This window comes from Periplaneta americana, chromosome 6 (assembly GCF_040183065.1).
Source record: "Periplaneta americana isolate PAMFEO1 chromosome 6, P.americana_PAMFEO1_priV1, whole genome shotgun sequence".
Classification (NCBI taxonomy): Eukaryota; Metazoa; Arthropoda; class Insecta; order Blattodea; family Blattidae; genus Periplaneta; species Periplaneta americana.
The window spans coordinates 90,543,515-90,568,126 of NC_091122.1; the positions used below are offsets into that span (position 1 = coordinate 90,543,515).

The 24,612-nt window shown below is 34.0% G+C and overlaps 1 protein-coding gene across 3 annotated transcripts in view; it reads left to right on the forward strand.

Annotated features, from left to right (window-relative positions):
* The first annotated feature begins 2,939 nt into the window (after nt 1–2,939).
* Nucleotides 2,940–24,612, forward strand: part of bur (GMP synthase burgundy) — a 70,185-nt gene continuing 48,512 nt past the window's right edge. Inside the window, exon 1 of one of the 3 annotated variants that reach the window (XM_069828402.1) lies at nt 2,940–3,032. Coding sequence is in view for 2 of the 3 variants with exons in the window: in XM_069828400.1 (XP_069684501.1) it covers nt 10,936–10,980 (45 nt within the window). In the remaining variant the exon portion in view is untranslated. Of the gene's footprint in view, nt 3,033–10,762; nt 10,981–24,612 lie in introns of those variants that run through there. The other 2 variants (XM_069828401.1, XM_069828400.1) reach the window with 2 other exon arrangements.

Below are 24,612 nucleotides of genomic sequence, written 5' to 3' on the forward strand. Positions count from 1 at the left end.
AGAATTTGTGTTTAGATGCAGGCCTAGTATCACTTAGAAAAATATGAAGTTTTAAGTTCAGTATTAATATTATTACATATTAAGCACTGTGGAAGGCTCCAGACACCCAAGGTCATCGTTTCCCTAAGCCCTTGTCTCATTACAGTCCAGACACATGATCTGAAGACATTAATCCGTCAATTTAAGTACAGAAACTTAATCATAAACAAAAGCAAAAAAGATCTTTTGAATTCAATATTTTCTAACGTTAATAGAAAAAAAAAAAAGAGTTGAAACAAGTTTGAGGGGCGGGGCCGTGCCCCCCCATAACTCCGCCTAGGCTTGGAACCTTTCTTCTGCATTCTGTAATCGTTCGTCAACTGCCAATTCATTGAAAAGCTTCTTGTTTTGAAAACAGGGTCTATTTTCCAGGAATTTGAGATTTCCTTTGCTTCCTTTAAAACAAATGCTCGAAAATTGCTGCCTCAACTCCATCATGTTATTTCGGGTTTGTTTTAACACTGATGTGGCCGTCAATAGATCAATGGACTTTTCTTGTACCAGTATATATTTTGAAACAATATTAATGCACTGTAATATTTACACTGGAACACAAGCAGAACTACAAAGTCAAAGAAATACAGTTCCTTTTTCAATGAAAGAGCCGTATTTTTTCCGGAAAATTTGTTAGAGAACAGAATTATATTCTCAAGGCATATCACTTTTCAACGCGAATAAGCTCTCAAATCGCGAAGACCATCTCATAGGACAGAATTTTAGTATGTGTTGGTTATCCTATCTACCAAGGCAATATTTAATTTCTGCCATCGCGGTAAACTTTAAATAAAGACACACAAACTTGGTATACTGGTAATAATAATAATAATAATAATAATAATAATAATAATAATAATATACTCGTCATCATCATCATCATCATCATCATCTGTGGGCTAAAGCAAGGAGATGCATTATCACCTTTACTTTTTAACTTCACTTTAGAATATGCCATTAGGGAAGTTCAGGATAACACAGAGGGTTTGGAATTGAACGGGTTACATCAGCTTCTTGTCTATGCAGATGACATGAATATGTTAGGAGAAAATCCACAAGCGATTAGGGAAAACACGGAAATTTTATTTGAAGCAAATAAAGCAATAGGTTTGGAAGTAAATCCCGAAAAGACAAAGTATATGATTATGTCTTGTGGCCAGAATATTGTACGAAATCGAAATATAAAAATTGGAGATTTATCCTTTGAAGAGGTGAAGAAATTCAGATATCTTGGGGCAACAGTAACAAATATAAATGGCACTCGAGAGGAAATTAAACGCAGAATAAATACTGTATGGGAAATGTCTGTTATTATTCGGTTGAGAAACTTTTTTCATCCAGTCTGCTGTCAAAAGAACTGAAAGTTGGAATTTATAAAATAGTTATATTACTCGTGTTCTATATGGTTGTGAAACTTGGACTCTCACTTTGAGAGAGGAACAGAGATTAAGGGTGTTTGAGAATAAGGTTCTTAGGAAAATATCTGGGGGCTAAGAGGTATGAAGTTCAGGAGAATGGAGAAGTTACACAATGCAGAACTGCACGCATTGTATTCTTCACCTGACATAATTAGGAACATTAAATCCAGAAGTTTGAGATGGGCAGGGCAGGGCGTGTGGCACGTATGGATGAATCCATAAATGCTTGTAGAGTGTTGGGATGTTGAAGGGAAAAAGACCTTTGGGGAGACCGAGACGTAGATGGGAGGATAATATTAAAATGGATTTGAGGGAGGTGGGATATGATGATAGAGACTGATTAATCTTGCACAGGATACTAGGATAGGAACCAATGGCGGGCTTATGTGAGAGCGGCAATGAACCTCCGGGTTCCTTAAAAGCCATTTGTAAGTAAGTAATAATAAGAATAATACTACCGGTAATAATTTATTTATACTGGCAGAGTTAAGGCCATAGGGCTTCTCTTACACTCAACCAGGTCACAAAGTACACAAGCAGTGAAATTTAACAAAAAGTTGCTATGCAGTTGCGTAAAAGTCCCTAATTTCTGAAATGTCACGAACGGATTCATTCAGTACTAAATTTAAATTATGTTCCGCGCAGTGTTCGTGCGAGACGAGGATAGAAAGAGTTGAACACGTGCTGGAGAAGCGGGGTGGGGATTAACTGCGACATCGGAAAGAAAAAAAATTGCAACTGAGAAGTGACTGTTGAAAGAAACACAACTATTGCAAGATTGCTATAAATAATGTACCTTTGGAATGGATGAATGAAATAAGAATGTATTCCAAATCGAAATAGGTACCGGTAATGTTTTCAGGTATAATACACAACGGTTCTGACTCCTCTGAACCCATGCCTCCTCGCATCGCGGGTCCCTTGCGCCAATGATTAAAGCTGCCGAATTAATTTGTTCAAATTAGATAAAAGTTTTCGAGAGTCTTCATTATCCAGGCATTCTCCTAACAATTTATCACTGACCGCCCTAGCAATTACGATAAGATGACACAGGTCACAGTTTGTATTTTCTATCCTACTCTGCCCTTCTAGTAATACAGTGCCTCACGTAACAAAATAAAATTATGCCCATGGCTGCTTTATACGTATTTTCTTTAAAAACAAAATCAGAGCCCTGACAAAATGCAATTAAATTCTCACTTCCTCCCTGCTGCAGCCTTGCCATCCGCATTTCAACGCTTAAATATGCATTTTATAGAGAAAAGGTAATATCATCATACTTGTTATTGAATTTTGGTTAAATATTAACTGTATTCTAATCAGAATTACAATAGTTTTCTTGGTTTCTTAATATTGCTATATTTATATTACTCTTTACTCCGTCACTGCTATAAACCGCTTACTCTAAGCGAAAGTAAATATGACAAATTTTGTTGAATAAGCAGTTGAACACGCTCCGGCGCGCGATTGTACTGCCATCTTTGGGTACATGTCGTTCGGTGCAAATTTTGTGTTGGTGCCGTTGATTGCTTTCAGTCTAAGGGAGTTTTGTGTATTTATTATAAGATCTTTTTACATTCGGTAAGTAAGTATGTTGGAAAACAGTTTTTACAAGAAGGGTGTATGGTTTTTTTATATTACTTGGGCAGTTGTATGAGTCATTCTGTCAGAAAGCGGTTTGGCCCAAATGTTAACTACCAATGGTCATTAAGCAAGGAACGTGTACAGACACATTTATTACTAGAATAATTAAAATAGTGTATTATTACTTATTGATTTTATAACTGGAAGAGTTTTAGGATATACATAGTACTTGCAGAAATACATTTTAAAGGCAGGAGAGTACTGCAGTAGTTGAACATAAAAAAGCTTAAGATATTTTAAGATAAATTTGGCAAACCCATTAATAATTATTGAGTTTACTTATTAATGGTAGACCTAATAGTACGATATTCGAATAAGTTATTTGGTTGTAAGTCGGCGCTATCTATAATCGATTTAAATACAGTTTTATTTAACAATTTATATAGCCCTAGATAATTTTTAAAAGAATTATCAATTCTATCATGGAAGCCCAATAATTAGTATCATTAATATTAAGTTGTGTCATTGTAGAAATATTTCAAATTCATAATGCTAGTCACTTTTAATTATGTTCCACGATTCATTGCATTTTCTGCAAGTTCGAAATTATGATCTGTTTCTTCTATTAAAAGTGACTGCCATTTTAATATTAATTTTATTGACAAATTGTGTGCATCATTATTAGTTAAAGTTTTAAATTGTGTTACGTCGTTACAACACACAAAGCTCGATAAAACTTACGTAAGCTTGAAATTATTCATATTTATTACTAGTGCAGGAAATTATAAGGTAGGCTTAGCCTACTGTTGTGATGGATTAGTAAAGTAATAAAACTTTATTAAGACTATTGAGATACGTTTCAATTGTTCACATCTTGTACTAACCTTTAAGACGTATTGTCAAAGTATCGATTTTTTGGCAGTGACTTGGGCAGGTGACATTGTTATCAATATTGACAGTTGTGAGGTTATGAGTGGTAATACTCGATTTAACGTTCCTTTCAAACTATACTGTGATTATTAAGAGATGATGCTGACATAGAGATAATGGAGTAATGGTGAAATGAGAGTGGTAAGAGAATCCAAAGTACTCAAAGGAAATCTGCAGTTTTGCCCTCTACAAACCTCCACGGGTTTGCCATGGATTTTTAATCTTGTTGAGAACTCGTCAACTGTTAGAGTCGTGATATATGAAATGATGCACGTATTCGTAGAATAAAACATCGTCATTCGTAGCATTTCCTGCTTGAGAACAGCTTCAGAATATTAGCTAATGTAACATAAGTATGAGATGAATTTTTTTTATTGCTGCTCTTGTTCATCGCATTTGAAAATTTTACAGAAACAAAATGAATAAATATAAATGAGCTGCCATAATGTTATGTTAAAAGAAACCTTAGGCCTAAATGTCGTAAAGTCTTAGGGCAGCATTGACTTGTATTGGTCTGTTGTTGGTAAGAGTGCTACTTGATTCACATTATTTTCTCTTTGACGCTAGTTTGAAGTAGGCCTCTGGCATAGCAGACCTTCATACCATGATACCAACCCTGATTTCCTTCCATTAATCACTGTTGTGTGCTAAGAGCTGCTATAAGTCAAGAACTGCTGTCTCCAGGAATCAAGCTACATTATTGTCATAACTGGACTCATATTTCAGTAATAAATTAACTTCGTCAAATCACTTGGATTGTTCAGTAGACCTAATTTTTAAGATCCTGAAGAACTTCAGATACTGTCGGAAGTGTTTCAAGTGCTGCTTTACTTCATTAATGGTCACAACGTACGTTAAAATTGAAACATGAACATGTGAATAATTTTCTAAACTGATCTGATAATGAATAATTTCGAGGGAAAAATTGTTCCGGAGCCGGGTATCGAACCCGGGACCTTTGGTTTAACGTACCAACGCTCTACCACTGAGCTACTCGGGAACTCTAACCGACACCGATCCAATTTTTCCCTCTATATCCACAGACCTCAAAGTAGGCTGACAACCGTCAAGCAACCAACTTCGAGTGCACACTAACTCTGTGTGACTTAAATCGTGGTTTTCTGTTAACGAACAGTGACGTGTATTATGCAAATCAAGATTTCAGGTATAACTCCCTGTAAAGTTGATTTGAATAATTTCGAGGGAAAAATTGTTCCAGAGCCGGGTATCGAACCCGGGACCTTTGGTTTAACGTACCAACGCTCTACCACTGAGCTACTCGGGAACTTTGATCTGATAATGTTGGTATCACAATATGTAGGCTTTTCGAGCATAATTCTAAATTCGTCGATATTTCTAATTATTTGAGTGTGGATTAGGCTATAAAACGTGTGTTATATAAACCATTACATTACTTCTAATGTCTTCATTCTGCAGACTAGGACGAATTACGTGATATGAAGTTACACTCGAAATTAGGAGGAGTCAGTGAAGGCTACTGTAGACAATATAGGCCTAGCCACATATAAAAACATTTGGAACTGTTATCAGTGATTGTCAAGGAAAATGAAGCTTTCATAGGAATATTGGACATATTAGGTGTAGTGGTTTTTAAACAAAGGGGCATACTTAGAATTATTACTGTCATTGTTGTAAATAAAATAAGAATAACGTGTTCGTCATCGAATGATCAGTGAATTAGAATAATCATACTTAACAGTCCTAACGAATAGATTTCTCCTCACCAGAAGAAGAAGAAGAAGAAGAAGAAGAAGAAGAAGAAGAAGAAGAAGAAGAAGATGTAACCATTCTTCAAAATGTCATGCGTTTTTAAGTAATTCTACAGGCATGGAAATAAATGAAAGAAAACTGCTTCCCCATAACATTGTCAGTTTCCAATTAGAATCAATTTGTTCGTCCTTCATGAAGTAAGTGACAAGTGCTTGTTATGTAACTGATATGTAGGTCGCTGACCTGTGTGACCTGCAGCATTGCAAGAACGAAGTTTGGAATTGTGAATGAATAAAAACTTGCTATAGACGAAATAACCACTTATGTAAAAACATGCTGCTGAAAGTGTTCTTAAACACGTCTGAACTATTTTTCATATTTGTGTGACGAAAACTTGTTGTGATAACTCATCTCAGTTAACACAAATGTTTCTAATTAGGAACTTAATTGCATTGAAGCTCCTAGATCTCTTAAAATTTATTATCATAATCATTGCAATATTAATAGGCCTACACCTATATTTTTTCCAAATTCAGTATTCGAGAGTGAAATAACATCTAGATCTATTTAATATTTAGGAAACAAACTAAATGTATTAAGTATATTTCATTAAACGAGTCAAGTCTATGGGCACAATGTTAATGCACTAATTACCTCCAGGTCAGCGAAATATGTGGTGGTATTAAGTTATTTAAAATTTTGTGTACCAAAGCTAATTTGAAATATATTCATTACAAAAGAATTTAAGTTATGTGGTTGGATTTATATTTTTTCAGTAAGGGGCAGTATTTCTATGTTCCTTGAATTAGGGCTACAGAAATATGATGAAACTATTTATATGAAAAGATGCTATTTTTGTATGGTTCATTTAAGCAAATTTTATATAGAGCTATGAAAATATATGATCTGGTGTAGCAAAGTAGTAGCTACAGTAGTGAGGCTTGAGGTTGCTCATCACCCAAAAGTTCTGTAAGTCCAATAAAAACGTTGGAATTTAAAAAATATAAGCATCTATAATTCAGGACCTGGAAGACCACTGAAGAGACTTCTCGACCTCTTAGACCGGAATGGGCCAATCTGTGGCCCAACTCCTTGGAAGCTACATGATGTTTCAGGATTCACTTTCTTTACCCAGATATAAACATATGTCCATACATACAGTATGCCAGTCAGGAGAAAAATCCAACAAGAAATGATAGGCTAATTAAGTTACCTATAGTGTGACATGAGGTGGAGACTCGGGTATAATTACTTATCTTACACTGTACCTACAAGCAAGGTCAGAGTCAGAAAATAAAGCTATACTCTTAGACTTAATGTATTCTGCGTTGGAAGATTCTCAAGCATTGCTGAAATTGTATATTTTTTATTTGAACCTTCTGGGCTCTATACTGCAGTGTGTCACCTACTATTAAGGACCATGATCCCCTCATAGTGTTTTTCTCTTTGCTGATATAAAGTACATAGACTATAAACATACATACCTGTATGTATGCATACCTGTATGTATGCATACGCAAACATGTACATGTGAACATATGGGCACAAACACATCTGTCTTCTAACTAGCTTCTTGTACTTTCCCCACCCATTCACCTGCTTACAATGACTTGTGTTTAATTAGAGTGGATCCGGGTAATTTGGTATAAAAACAGCCTTTTTTATTTTGGAAACAGCTTGTTACCAATATAAAATTTTCTAGTGAGTTTTTTTTATAGCCTATGTTAGCATTGTGACCTTCTAGAATGGTTCTATTGCATTTCCAAGTTGGCCTTTTCTTGTTATAATAATAATAATAATAATAATAATAATAATAATAATAATAATAATAATAATCCTAAGTTTAACTATATCAAATTATAAGGGGAATTTGGGTATAATGCATATTATTGAAGTAAAACACGATTTAAAATTCTTACAAACTCAGGTTACAGTACCCCAACCATAAGTTAGTATATGTAGTCTTGGATACAATGTACAGGTTAGGTAGTAAAGTTTGGTTTACTTCTCTGCCAAATAGATATAGGAATGGCCAAGTGGCCGAGGTATGTGACAAGGTTAGTGAGTTACAGAGTTGGAAAAAAAAAAACAGTTTTATTTTAAAAAATCGACATGATTTTTTTTTGTTTTAAACTGTTTTTTATGCTGTTTCAAACAGTGCCGTGAAATAGTGCATTTTTAAAATGTGTTGACGATGTCATTGTTAACTAGTGCTGAGTTCTTGGCAATAAAGCCATTAACTCGTCCTACATTTCTCACACACAGTGTGGTTTAGAGGAAAGAGCTGGACATACGATTCTGATTCATTTCTTTATGAAGACTGCACAATGGACAAAATGGTGAAGAAAAAATTCCAATTTTGTTCAAGTGTTTTGACAAATAGTCATATCCTGTGAGTAATCAAAAGGATGCAACTGCACTTTTCCTTGGATACTTAAGAATTATATTTTATACATTGAGATTCTCCCATTTTCAATGATATGATATTTTGAGTTGATTAATCTTTTAACTGTTGAAAATGATAAAGTTAACATTTTTTAAAATATGAAACATGTTTTATGCTTAGGGTTGCCAGATGGGTATTGTAAAAATTAGCGAAATTCCAGATTTTTAAGAAAATTTCGGGAAGCTAGCATTTTAGTCATTTTAAGTTTATCTCGCTGTTTATTCAATTAAATAACGTTATTCATTCATAAAATTAATATCCTACTAACAAAAAAAAAATACATTTTATGAAACTTAATTGTGAATTTCATAAAAAATAATATTTTCAAATTTACCCCAGTTTGATTGCTTATATTTCTCTGAAGATCTATCTTCTATTAACAGTGAGAAATCATTTTTACAACACTATAAAAGAAAAGCTTGGCAGTCCAGTTTTGAATTGATATAAAGTTATAATTCTGATTTCTAAAACAGTGGGGCATCTGTTCCTGCTGTTTGACAATTTGTGGTTCATTGTGAGCCTAAGAGGGATTATTTCACGTAGGCACAAGCCAATTGTACACATCTTTCCACCTCTTTAAATATGCCTAAACATTTTTTTAAATAATCATCAGAATTTCGCTTCTCTAAATATTTAGACAGCATACTTTTTTTGGATACCATTTATACTTAGACTACACAACAGAAACACAAAAACATTTCCAATCAAACTGAATATCTGGATTTCTACTTTCTTATGTGCCACTGTTTAGTACCGATTAGTGAGCAAGTGATCAGGATTTAAAAATTACTTTGTGCTACAGAGAAGGCTGCCAAACTTGCATGTCTTCTCTGTGCACTCAACAATCAAAACATTTCATGAAGGAGAAGTGATGTTTGGGGGTTTAATGACTCAGTGGTACAACAGAAAAAATTGATACCTTGTGGTGTACTTTCAAAATTTTATTTTATAGCTCAGTTTTTCATTTTGAAATTTTAATCTAAGTTTGTAGAAAAATAAAGACGAAGTAGAATATTCTATAATTTAAATATCTTAAAATCCTTTTCAGTGGATTTCTTATAACAAAACCTGCTTCAGATGGTAGACCTATATGCAGATATCAGCATTCACTGTATATCCTACAAAAATTCCTTATTAATAATGTTTATTTGGAAAAAAGTTAAAGTTTGCTCTATAAAGTTAAGAGCACCACTGTAAATTCATAACTACATTTTATAAAGGCCTGATGATTTTATATTGTAAACAACTAGGATAAAATAAAACAACCTGAAAACGAGAGAAATACCTTGTATCAAGAAAAAAAAAAGTGATATGGTTTGATTAGGCTATATAGTTTTGAACACTGTTTATTATTAACAGAGAAATAAATAATAAACATAACAGAGAATTCTGTTGGCTTAAAATTAAGATCATTATTATAGTTTTAAACATTGTGTTTAAAACGTTTTAATCAACAGATATTGTTTTAAACAGTATAAGTAACTAGCCTACTAATGTGACAAGGAACCCCCAACTAACCCACTAACCTTATCACATACCTTGGCCATTCCTATATAAATTTGGAAGAGATAAAAATAATTACCTTAATGTTTCGTGTTTTCCGATTTTCTTTTCTTTAACATGTTGTAAAACCCCTAAAATTGGCAATTTTGAAGAACAAAATCAATTCTATCAATTTGGCAGAGAAGTAAATAATTACCAAAAGTTTAATTACATAACAACATAAAAAAATGTCAGTTGTTGATAAGATTTATATTGTAAATTTGAAATATTACTCATTGAAATCAGGGATAGAAAACACTTAGGATATCTATTTGTCCTTTGTCAGTCCATAATGTATGTGACATGATAAGGTACGAAAAATTAAGATTAGTTGTCAAGCTCTAATTATACCAGAGTTACTACCCCACGTTTGTAAATTGTAGTTTACTAAGAAACCATTAATGATATATTACTAAATTTATTAAAAACATGTTCTAAACATTTGTAATATATACATATATGAATTTGGTTACTATATCACAGCTGGTTTTCCAGCAATATTGCTTTGAATGCGATGTGTCAGTTCCTATTTGTGAACAGCACTGCATTAGACATACATACTGCAAGAATAAGAAGAAAAAAATTACAATTAGGCTACTTATAAGCTATACCTATATAGGCTGCAGATCAATTATAAACATTAATGATGAAGGCTTCACTTTTAAGGAAACTTGCTGGTAATTTCTTGGGTATTGTAGTTGAGTACTTTTTCTTATTAGTGTATTTTCCACTACAACAAAGATGACATTTTATAGGACAGCTTATTATTGAAAGAATTGAGATTCAATCTCTGGAAAATTCTTTGGCGGATAGTGCAGCTGTTAAGTTTGTTTTCCCCAAGAACTTCAGCATTTCAACTGACTCAATTCCCATCATCATCTAATTACATGAATAGCCTTTGCAGTTTGTATGTTGTTGAAGAACTACCTCTCTTCACGAGTGGTGCAGTACTAGAGAATGTGTCCATGAACCAAAGCTTATCAACATGATTTTACTTTATTTCTGTTGATTGTGACAACAGAATGAATTGCATTTCAACAGCTGATTTTGGCGTGTGGACTAGTGTTATAAATAGCACGGCTTCTCTGTCTAACTATGTCAGTTGCCATGCAGTTAATTTTAGACCTCAGTGATGTGACTGTCATGCAGTGAGCCAGGAGGCCGTGATGCAGGTGAGGGACACAAAAAGAAAGTTCATTACAGTTTGCATTAGATAGATGCGTCCTGTATGAGGGCTTAAATGTTGTGTTCATGGTACGAATGGCTGACAGTCATGTGATCACTGTGCTACTGCAGGTCAGTCAATTTTGCAGCACACTGAAATTTGTATGAGGAAGCCATATATTATATTATTGGAATTTTCTATGAATTTTTTTTTTGTAGCAGCAAAATTGTGAAATGTAGCCTACTTTTTGTGACCTGTCAGATTTTTTGGTGATTTCGATGGTGTCTCCCAATTATTGTGATATTTAAACACATAGTCTATATAAAAATATGACATCAGTTTTTATTGTAACAAATTAAAGGTCGTTTTTCTCACATTTTTAGATTTATGGAAATTGTTTAAGGGAACATTTTTGTGCTAGTACAGTAAAACCAATTATCAAGTTCGAAATCTAGCTATGATATTGGGGTTTCTTTCATTGTCGTCTTAACTCCAGAAAGATACAGATAGGTAAAGCAGTAGTTTGTGACTACAGCTCCCATAAGTGAACCTAATAATGAATGCCCTTACAAGAGTGACAAGAGAATAGGAAGGTAATTCATTTTAATTGTGAAATAATCCAGTTTAACTTTGTTTTACTTAAAATATAGGATCTGGCATTGATTTACATTACTTGGGATCTGTATATTTCTAGTTGCTATCTAGTGCGTGTTGTGTATTATCACTGTTGAAGATTGCAATGTAGCAATATAATGTAAATTCATGGCATTTTACCATACATTAAGAAACAATTCCACCTCTTGTATGGGATCCTGTTCTTAGCTTGAACCTTTCTTGACAAAATAGTCAAACAGCTAGTCTTATCTTTTATGCCATAATTAAAACCATTGCTGAATTATATTTTTAATAAGTAAAGTTTCTATGCATATATAATTGAAGAGTATGATCCCAAAATGCTTTAAGTCCATTTTTATGAAAGGACTGGGCTGGTTTTTTTTATCCAACAATCTACGGACTGTAAGAGTTTTCAAGCAACACGCACAGTAACACAAACTTTTAGACGAGGATTAGTATTGTTTTGGAAGAAAAGCGTAAAATATGATAGAGGTCTTAAACATAATCATATTTATATGTATAAATCATAAAAATGGCCAAATGGACTGAGCTAGTTCTGGGATTACACTCTTCAATTGTGTATGCACAAATAGGATTTCTCCAGTCCATTCTCTTAGAGTCTCCCTGACATTGATTCTTGGACCTTTTTTTTTGCTGTGTTCTTTTGAGGGCCTCTGTTTTTCAATTCACTGGATTTTGAGACGAAAGTAATAAGATACAGTATTGGAGTAAGGGAAAAAAAATTGTCATGTCAACCACATTGTGCATATATTAAAGAATTGAAACTGAACCTTTCGCTGAACTTTAAAATATTACTTTTTTTATGATATTTTGTCATCGGATTGTTGGCTGGTAGGGTTGAAAGTGCTCAAATGACAATTCTTGACTGTGCCTTTTTCCTTTATAATAGCATGATCAAGTTCTGTGTTAACTTTTATGTTTCTACATTGTAGCTAAACAGTGTTTCACACCCATTACAGATACCTCAGAGTGAGCATTCTGGAAGTAGCAGTGGTAGTGAAATAGGGGATTTTGAGAAATCTTTGCCTCTTGCACGTCAGCCTCTTGAGCTCTTTGTGCTATTTCTTAACCCAATGTATGAATTCTAGCTGTGTATTCTTGAGAAGTTTCATACTTTCACTTCTATGTATGTTAGGGTCATGATAGGATTCCATAGAGTTGGAGTGTTCTAAGAACCCACATTTCAAGTAGTAATGTTTTGCATGTTTACACAGTCTACAAATGGAATCTTCTTGAGCATTCTGAAAAGTAAATTAATGTGTTTATCCTCTGTAAATATGCAGTGACTGTTTAGTATTGTGGCCGACTTTTTTTTTTTTTTTGGCTAAAATTTGCAGATTTTTTTTATATGCATAGCCTAATAGAAGCATACTGTATTTATTAATGATGAGCAATATGGATATGTAGTATGTGAGAAATCGTGAAGTGATGATGATAATAAATGGAAGTTTAAGTTGCTAGAAACAATACCATCTGATTTCATATCTACTGTTTTGTTGGGTTTGACAACATTTATTGACTATAATTTTTATTAGCAGCGAAGTTTTATACATTGTCACTTGAAGTTGTGGCAGCATTGTTGTTATGAGTATGCTTCCAGTGTAAGTACTGTTCGTCTTCTCTTAAATAAGTGCTTGCATATTAATTTCCAGCAAACATCTCATATGTAGGAACAAGTATGTGTAGCTCACTCATGTTTCTCTTACAAAAAAATTTCCAACATTAGTAACTAATTCATATGTTAAATGATAAACTCATCATTAGTGTGTGTTCAAAATAACTCTTATTTCCTTATGTTTGCAGTTCGTCATACATTTTCAGAAAGTAACTGCAGTTCGCTAGTGTCCTCAGTGATTTGCTGTCAACATTTTTGAAAATAAAATGTGTTTCCTAACTCCAGTTATTGTGCAACTCTAAATTTGCTTGATATTTCATTAGTAACATTGATAATGTTTTTATAGGAATGGTTTGTTAACAAATTGCACTAATCTAAGTACTCACTTCCATCAGCAATGTTATTGGTCAGTTTTGACTTAATTGTGCATTAGGTGGTGAACTACTGCTTATATTGTCTACGAATACCTACACTTTTCCCTGGGGATGGGGAGAAAAAAAACTGTTTCTATTATGATACTGTGTACTTTGGAAATACAGATTTTCCATCAGTTATTTGTTGCTGTATATGATAGTTTAGTATGGAGGTTTAAGGCAGCACCAGACATCCCAGATGCCAGGTCACCTCGACAATGAAAAAATTGAATGTGGGACCTAAAAAAAGCATTTAAACTGAAACCCAATTTAATGCTACTGTATTTAGAAACTAAAAAATGTACAACTTTATCACTAGTAAATTGATTAGTCATTGTTTTCTATATGATTATGATAATCTGTCAGCTTCTTCTGATCTCGAAACTGAACAAAACAGTGTAGTCAGCTGGTGTGGATTTGGAAATGCGCCTAGTTTGAGAGGTAGTGCAGTAGATCTTAATTTTTTTAGACATTGGAATATATATAATTTTCTTGAATAAATAATGATCTACAGTGAGTGTCATATGCAGAGTCTGTTAAAATGCGTACCAGTAAAGCTTTTTTTTTTTTTTTTTTTTTTTTTGTAAACTGATAATCTTGAATATGCTAATGCTATTTTCCCAAATATAAATACCATATGATAATATACTGTGGAAAGGGCGTAATAAGAATTTATGAGATAGAATTTTGGTATTAAAGGTTTTAAATGTCTTAATAAGTGAATTACTCTTGATAGTTTAATACTTAACAAATTAATATATTCATTCCTTATTAGTTTAGAATCCAATATGTCCTAACAATTTTACCTGTGACTGAGCTTCAGTGTTCGATGTACTTTTTAATGAAAACATCTTTTGGGTTTTATTTAAATTTAGACTGAAATCATTCACCCGAAACCAATTTACTGCAGTTTTATATGATTTTTTCATTATTGAATTCAAAACTTTTATATCAGTATGTGATGAATAAAGAGTTGTATCATCTGCAAATAATAACAGATTCACAACTAACATTTTTTGGAAGGTCATTCACCATAATCAAGAATAGAAGTGGTCCCAAAACAGAACCTTGAGGAACTCCACATTCAACATTGACTAAATTGAAACTTGTACAATTAGATAAATACGATCTAAACAAATATAGCTCTTTTCCTTTAATGTCGTAATAATAGAGCTTTGAAATTAATGTTCCATGTAATATACAATCGAATGGTTTAGACAGATTGCATAAAATAGCAAATGAGCTTTCATAATAATTATCTAACCCAGAGATAACAGTTGCATTGGTTCATGGCGATGTAATTTGAAGGTGGAAGAAACTGTTCATTTTTTGTTCAGCTTCATATTTATTTTGGTTTCATAAAGATACACCTATTCAATTGGCATGTAATTACTTTACAAAGATGGTCATTTTGGCATAGGATATCAAACTCCGTAAGCTATGACACACACAAATGTTATTGTATTTTTAACTACTTTGATATGTGAATGAACTGAGTAGACTGTTTTTGTATGGTTGCAAGTGACAATTGAAATTGCCTGTCCATAAAGATTTATTAAATACAATATAATATACAATAATGATACCTTATGTGGTATTGTCCACAACTTGTATGCTGATATTGTTCCAGTAATGTTGCGATAGACATATTGTTTGCTGGTATGAAAATGAATCCATAAATAACCACTCAGATGTATAAATTGTATAGTTCATAATGTGCTTCTTTCCAGTGGTCACTTGTCATGTGGGGGAGGGGGGGTAGGTAGGGACCAGCAAATCAGACAAGACTCGGCGGAACCCAACAGTCCTTTCGGGTCACTCTTAGGACTGTTTGGGAGTCACGTGCAACCACACTGCCTGCCTGCCTGCTTGTGAGGGAAGGTTGCAGGCGGGTGAACGATACGAAGCGTAAGCCCGCTCACGGATGTAAACAGTCATGGGCAAGCCTGATAGACATTTTGCCTGTCTCTAGGAGGAGGGGGACCCTTTTAGGGAGGATTGAGTAGGCCATAAAACTAAACAAAACACTATGACTAATTGAACTTTATCACAGATACTCAAAATGAGAACCATTCACAGCCAAACAGTATCCTAATCTAACACGAAAACAGTCCATTGCAGATATGAGATGGAACAGAGCAGTCCTATAACTGTGAGGAAGACAATGAGCTATTTTCGTGATAGACTGGGATATTTTTTGGCTGTGAATGGTTCTAATTTTAAGCATCTGTGTTAAAGTTTGGTTATAGTGTTTTGTTTTAATTTTATGGCTTACTCAACATGATTTTACATACTTATTTGTGTCAAGTTTTAAGTCCACGAAACAAGTTTAATAAATTGTTAAAAGACATGAAGTGGATGAATGGGTGAAATTGTTATGCATTCGTACGTAAAATTTAATGGAGATTTGGAATATGTAAATTTTAATACAGGATGCCATTTACAAAAAAATTAATTTACTGTCACACACTGTATGTCTGAATAACTGTTTTCGAACACTTGCATAATATTGTATGGTTTATCTCCAACAGTTTTTGTATAACACTGGCATAATATTGTATGGTTTATCTCCAACAGTTTTTGTATAACACTTTTTTTTTTTTAAATTAAGATTTAAGAAGTTATTAACAATATTCCATACTTGTATTGAATATCCCCTATTGCAATTAACCTGAAATCACTGGAAGTTTTAACATAGAACAAATCAAAATATTGCTGTCCTTTAATCTGTTTCATCTGTCTGTGACAGTTAAATTATACTTGCTAAAAATCGTTTTGCATCCATGCTATTTGTGGGGGACCAGATGAACTGAACAGCTGGTTCAGTGAAGTGTGGAAATTTCAGTTTCAATGCTAATAACATTTGAAAGCAGTCTACTTTTGAATTACCTTTATCTTCAATAGTTACTCTTAAGGTTTTTGTGAAAATATTCATAAGTACATAAAAAATTATCTGCATCTAACTTATTAAAATAAGAAATCTTTGACTTGTAAGTTAGCACTTTCTGAGGATTTACATCACAACTCTAACTAGCCACCCCTGGATTGAAGGGCTCATTGAAAGCTTGGAAAAAGCATATTTCTGTTTTATTTTCTACCATGTCCATATGATTAGACAGTTTTACTTGACATCTTTTCATACAATAAACTTTTCTGTAATTGTTTTCTTGGCACACACTTTAAGATTTCGTGTCACATAGCAACTACCCAGTAGCATATGTACCTATAGTAGGAGCCAGCGATTTTGGTAGACGAATTTTGTTAATCGGAACTCCAGAGCAAGTTACTCACTGATGCAAGGTAGCCTGACATCTCTGCAGCAAGCAAACTTAAGCTGGAATGGGTAGGATATAAGGGTAAACATACAGCCTCGAGATCCGAGTGGACTTAGATGGACAGTCACTTCCAAAACTATACACATATGGCTAAACTATAGAATTACAGTAATCTATCATGTGTGCATGTACATACAGTATATGAAAAGGGACCAGTTCCTGGCACACATTTTTCGAGATAATTCCAGTTGCCACTGCATAATCTTTCCCTCGTTACTATAAACTATAAAGACAATCTGTATAATAAAAAAAACTATTATATAATGAACAGATAGACTGATTCGTCAACTTAAATTTCCTATAGTCTATGTAGGTTTCTGTTAATCATTAGTCAATAGTTAAGACTGAGTTTTACGAAAAACGAACATTAAGAGATGGAAAATGGGAGGGAGTAATGATCAAAATAATTATACCGATTTATTTTTTTAACCAGCAGACGTGCAGCCTTTAAATTTAAAACAAAGATTCACTCATAGAATTGGGTTACACTATTCATCTCATCTCTCAGAATTGTTTCTAAAATGTATAAGGAATGTAAAAAATTCAATTTCATGTACTCCCTTCAAATAACTTTTCAGGTTTTCTTTTTACTTCCCAACAGAGAGGAGAGAGAAAAGAGTTGACGATTTTAAAAATTCACTAAAATATATTTAACTAGAGACGTAGGTTACTCTCTGCAATATTGGTTAAACATTCTTAGATTTTTTAAATACCATCTCTTAAGGTACTGATGAAAAGGCAGAAGGGAGTGAGAAATCTCTTGTCATCCGATTTCGATGAAAGTCGGTATCTGGGGATCTTTGCGATCACAGAATACGAATAAGGTATTATTTTGTCCGACTTTGACCCTAAAGTGGTGGAGTGGGACAAAAATGGGTGAGAAATTAAATTAGATATCTTAGGGGTTTTCGAGACGAAAATTACGAATAATACAATTTGTGCGAATTCAATATGGCAGTTTCAGTACTATGAATTATAATTGAAAAAAATAAAACATCAGATCCCGCAAATATACATAAACACAGGTAACAAATGTGCAGTATTTAAGGGGGTATGTAACACATTTCGATAGTAGGCCTATACATTTAATAAAATCCAAAAATATAATTTCTACATATTCTGAATGAATTTTGTGCTGGAATTTAGAATAGTCACCAGTCAATACCTCTAGATTAACAAACAACTTCCTAGAATCCATAATATACATTGTGAATGGTAATTATTTTTTTTTCAATTTGTGCAGGGAAAATTGGTTTCTCCGATATTTTGTATGATTTCGAATATTTTAAAATGCTTTCTTCACTGTTTTATTCACAATGTGCGTGTTAAGAAATTATTGCCCTTGTAATGTCCATTGCAGTCCTATTTATTATACCTTTCTATAAATCTAACTTCTGCAGCATGCAATTTTACCCAATTAACCAAATTATATTTTGATTAATAAGAAGAACCGTAATTTTACTAACTTGAATTGTCGCATGACCAGTAGAAGATCCCTAGATTACTGGACAAATCTTGTATATTGATCTGGTAAGGGTAGGATATTTATACACACACACACACACACACACACACACACACACACACACACACACACACACACACACACACACACACACACACACACACAGGGTGATTCAAAAGTCGCGCGACATAGGACATCTCTGTTATTAGTGTAAGTACAAAAAATAGTTTCAAATAAATGTTTTAGATATTAATACGTGTAGTTCATGTGCAAAATTTTAAGAAAATCGTAAGAGCCATTTTTTAGAAAATTGCAACAAACGTTCGCGTTTCAAGTAAAGTAACAGTTTGGTAAGGGAAAATGCATCCAAAACTTAGGTGCCACATCTCTGGAGCGTAGGAAACTTAAATTAGAAATGTGGTTTGGGTCGTGCACTGTAATTAATAAATTGTGTTTTTTTGTGTTGTCAGGTAAGTTGAGAGTCACAATGGCAAACTGAAACATTTTAGCACTTGAACTTTCACGACCTGTGTAATTGTTCCACATGCACACTAATGGAGTAAGTGTTCAAATTGGTGGCCATTTGGTTGACGGCGCATCCATACATGGTTGAGGTAACTGCTCCACACATTACGTAACACTGCAGGTGTTATTTGTGCATATTCTCTCCTGATATTTTCCTGCAGTTCATCCAGTTTTCGGGGCCTGTTGCTGTAAACTACAGACTTGAAATGTCCCCAGAGAAAAAAGTCAAGTGGCGTTAAATCTGGCGACTTAGGCGGCCATTCCACTGGATCCCTGCTACCGATCCAACACCCATGGATAACTTCATTCAGCAATTCTCGGACTGTCAATCTGAAATGAGGTAGTGTTCCATCCTGCTGAAAGAAAAACCCACGTCTTCTTTCTAGGGGCAAATCATCCAAGTAGGGCAGCAGTGTAACTTCGAGATGCCATCTGTACAGTGCAGCAGTGAGCTTGTTATTCAGAAACACGGGACCGATGACAACATCCCCGTGTATGCCACACCACACATTTAATCTTAGGTCAAACTGATTATGAGCCTCTACAACTATGTGGGGGTTCTCGGTTGCCCAGTACACAGCGCTATGTCGATTCACTGTTCCGTTCAAATGGAAACAGACCTCATCGCTCCAACAAATATCAGCTTCAAGGTTTGGCTGGTGCGTTCGTCATTCAAGAAACCACTCACAGAACTGCATTCGCATATCTGTGTCATCCCCATGCAGTTCCTGTACAAAGTGCATACGATAGGATTTGGAAATGATTGACGGATAGTATCCTGGACACGGACGCTTGACTGGTGCCACATTCTTGCGCCACTTCCCTGGTTGACCGTGATGGACTGACCACCAGCTTAGCTAATACACTAGCTGCATTTGCATCCCCTGTTGCTGTACGAGACCGCCCTGAACGTTTTTTATTGTGGCTACTGGCTGCTGTCTTGAACTATTCCAGTAAATGACCAATGCTTCCATGATGTGGGGTAGGTTGATCTGGATGCCGTCTCTGATATTCTTCTGCTGCTTCCCGTAAACTCAGGCCTCCCGCATGGATGAGAACCATTTCAGGAATTGTGTACATTGTCTGTTACTACCCAGTTCACTGGTGAAACTAGCACTTACTCACCTGTCTACACAAAAAACACAATTTATTAATTATGGCACGTGACCCAAACCACATTTCTAATTTACGTTTCGTACGCTCCAGAGATGTGACACCTCAGTTTTGGATGCGTTTTTCCTAACCAAACTGGCACTTTACTTGAAACGCCAACATGTTTGTTGCAATTTTCTCAAAAATGGCTCTTACGATTTTGTTTAAATTTTTCACATGAACTACACTACCAATATCTAAAACATTTATTTGAAACTATTTTTTGTACTTACACTAATAACGGAGATGCCCTATGTCGCGCGACTTTTGAATCACCCTGTACTGCTACTTACAGACCTGTTACTAAATCTACGTATTACTCTGTGAAGAGATTTATTAAATCTACATACTTAGACTTCAACAAACAAAATTTGATAACACAATCCCAAGGGAAAAAATGGAACTCTCTGCATCAAAATCCACAGTTAATTCCCGATTTACCACGAAAATCGTCTGTAGCTGCATTTAGATTGGCAACAGGCCATGATTGTTTGGCTAAACACCTGCATAGAATTGGAATATGTCAGTCCCCTAACTGCCCATTGTGCAACTCAAACCAAGAAATGGATTCGGAACACCTCAAAATCTGTGCATCATTGGCTGGTCATGATAATATCTTTGAAAAATATTGGAGTGCAAGAGGTCAAATGACTTTGTCAAATGCCTGGCATTAGAAAACAACATATATATATATATATATATATATATATATATATATATATATATATATATATATATATATATATATATATGCGCAATGCATTTAGAAAATGTAGGAGACATATTATAAAATCATTGGGAATGAAAGTCATTTACGTGTATTTAAGCTGTACCCTGGTGTGTTTCATAATAATGATAATGATATGAGCTGCTGGTATGAAAATATAAACGACTCAGAATGTTATCACATCTCTTTCACGCAGCTTACACAAACAATATTTGCTCACCTACTGGAAATGTCATCGAGGTCACCTGCCAAAATTGCTGCCTCCGACTGCAACGCTAAATTTAATGAAAAGTTCATCGCAAAATTTATGGGCAAAAGGGTAGTTACATCCTTCAAGTTGTGTTATTAACTGACTAATTTGCTCTGACACTTCATTGACAAATTTACATTGAATCTCTACTGTCATAGAACGAATTTCAAAGTATCTACAATGTAGGAGGAACTACTATTTAACATTTTTTTCTCAAGTTATAGGAAGAAATCTTTAAAAGCCAAGAAGTATTTATCTAAATATACTATGCTTTGAAGTCATAAATTTCAGATGTTATAACTGGGCTAGGAAAGAGAACAGGAGCTAGACCTGGCCACTTTTCCCAAAGATAATTTAAATATATACTTTTCATTTTTCTAGAGTGCAAAAAGGCAAGTTTAAGCTTGGACATAAAGGTATTCAATTCTGACATGGCTTTCAAAATGACAACTGCTATCAAGTTTACTTTGTGCACAAAACATTGAAAATGTAACAAATGGTCTCCAATAATAATTATTAATAATAATAAGAACAATTATTGTTCTTAAGGCCCAAAAACACGTCATATATTTAGCTGAATCTGAAACCAAACCCAGGATGTTATTGAACTCAATTTGTAATCTTTCAAGGCACTGATAATAGCTCTGCTACAGATTGTACCATTTGCCACATCAAGAAAACAGATATTTACCAGATGCACCTCCTGGTTTTTACCTGGTACCATCATTCTGAAGAGTACAGTGAAGACACATCTGCCTTCCTTATTTGAAGTCTCATCTGCGACAGTGACGATCGGTTTGCCTTCCAAAGCTGTTGTGTATTGCCATTCTATATCCAGGCATATACTCATTTCTCAGTCTTGAACATGTAGGTAGATCACCCGAGCCTGGCACATACCTTGAAAGACAGAAATAATCGGATTAGTTTTATTTAGAAGTAGATAGAAATAATCGAATTAGTTTTATTTAGAAGTATAGTAATACCACACATTTTTTGTAGGCCTGATATCTATAAAACAAACAAGGCTGTAAAATATGTAAAAAAAAAATCCTTGGCTTAAATATAGAAATATTAAACAAAATAGTGAAATTTTAACAGTTTAAAATATTTTCAAATCCTGAATTTTATTTTTATTTTAATGCAGTACTTATTTATTTATTTTTTCAAATATTCTTGCAAGGCGGGATGATTCAGTTTATTCATTGGAATGTTGGCCCATAAACACATCTTCATCATGTCTTCGACAAATACATTTTTTTTCTTCACGAGCATTCTTTGCTTTGCTTTCGAGCTCTGAAATTGTTGCATGTTATTTAACTCCATGTTGTTCTTCATTTTTTTAAAGGAAGTTTTCCTTTGCATATGTTGATTGGATTTTGTGTTTTTCTCTCACAATTTGTACATAGAAATATTTGAATCGCTTACATAAAACTGCTCACTTTTATAGCTTTCCGCTTGTTGTTCAATAGTGATTTTGTCTCGGCCCATCTTCATGCAGTTCGTGTACAACTTGCAAAAATGGAACAGGACACAGAAACTAACAAGTCAACGATTACTTTTAAATACATAGAGTTCAATTTAAATTTCTTTGGCAATGATGAGAGACATTTTATTGTATAAAGAGTGAACGGAAACAAAGGATGTCAAAGTGCATGTAAAATTAAAAAAAAAAAAAAAAAAAAAATCATAAAATTGTTATTTCTTACTTATTCGCAGAAACTCCTAGATTTCGCTTTTTTTTTTTTTTTTTTTGCAGATTCACTATGAGGTATGAAATTCCCTCTCTAAGGCACAATTACGTGATTACTAGAGTCCGGATTTTTATGTAATATTGAGCCTAAATTATGTACATAAATATGTAATTAAAAACCTTAAAATATATATACTAAATATGTAATATCAAATTTGCACAAGGCATTAAAAGTTATATTTAAAAAAAATTGTATTTTAAAGAAAGGTAAATAATATTAATTTTATACAAATTACACATGATATGTCACGATAGACTAAAGTAATATGTAGCTAGTCGGTGATGTATGCAATGGAGGGGGAAAGGAACTGGCCACCCTAAACCGTTATTTCTTGGCCTACTTGCCTCATAAGTGGTGCCTTCTTGGTATCACTTGTGAGGTTCAGACCTGTCTTCGGACAGTTGACTAAACAACATATGTCAGGATATAGTTTTTGCTGCTATTCTAAATTAATAAAGGCATAAAGCACAATGTGCCACAGGAGTTAAGTTCCATGGACAATTGGACATTATGTTCTTGTACTTCGAAAACGATCTCTCGACATTGCAAGAAGTTATTGGTGCATATTTAAAGAAATGGATATAGCTGATAACAATCTTTTCTGGAGGATTCCGTGTTTCTCCACTGACGATCTATCTTAGGCAGTGAAGTGACATGAGGTCAGTGTGTAATGAGACCTACGAGGGTTTAGATAAAGTAGTGGCAACATAGACAGTACGAAGATATTATTGAACGTACATAGAAAATACATTTACATCCCTTCAAAATAATCACCAGCATGTTCCTGTATCTTCTGTCAAATCCATGGTAACCGTTGAATGACGTTAGTGAGTTGTTTCTGTTGATCTCTCTGATGGACTGTTCTACTGCATGAAGCACTGATGCAATATCTCACGTGGAAGTTTTTCGTCAGGATGTGCCACATAGTTTGATGACTAAGTCCTACCTCGATGGATAATTCTCGTACAGTGCAGCAATGGTCTCAACAGCAAGGAGACCTTGCAATTCCACTTGTTTGTCATAAATGGACAGGCGACCTGTGTGAGCCACATGTGCCGTCTCATTCCGACCCGTACGAAATGCAGAGACCCATCTTGCAACCATCTGATATGGTAGTGCATCGTTGCCACACGCTATGAATAACCCTTGATGACATTGACATGCATTTCTACCACAGGCTCTCGTGATTTTTATCCACGATCGCTGCTAAGTTTAGTAAATATGCTTTAGAGCAGTTAAAAATAGTGCTCTAAATTTAGCCACACACAATAACAACATGTGTTGTCATAGCAACCGGTTTTATCATTCAGAACATCGACAGTAACTCCAACTACAATCATCAGTTGTCTTGTATCGTGTGCGAATGCGCATGATCCATTCCTGGCAGTGTTGCCACTACTTTATTTACAACCCATGTATTAATCACCTAGAATTTTTTTTAAGAACTAAGTGCAAGATGACAGGATTAAGAGGAAAATACCAGGTTATATCTCAGTCCTGAATTCTGAAATTATGTATCACATTAAATACTGACTACTTTGAGTTTAAAATTATATTAATATTTTTATAATTTCGTTTTAGTTTATGCTGGAATATTGATAATTATCTTTACAAGGCATTTAATTAAACGACATTTGGCATGGATGTTATTTTTATGTAACAATATGTAATTACCTTAAAATATGTATTGTGCGGAATATGTAAAAATATGTAGTATTAAAATTAAATATATTGGTCTTAGTAACCAAATTCGCCAACATTTTGAGTTTTCAGACAGATACATACAAAGGAAAAAATATGTAATTACATAAAATTTTGGACTCTAGTGATTACGTAGCATTTGGACACTTTTCGCATTAAATATGAAAATCTACCATCTCTAAATATGAAGCAT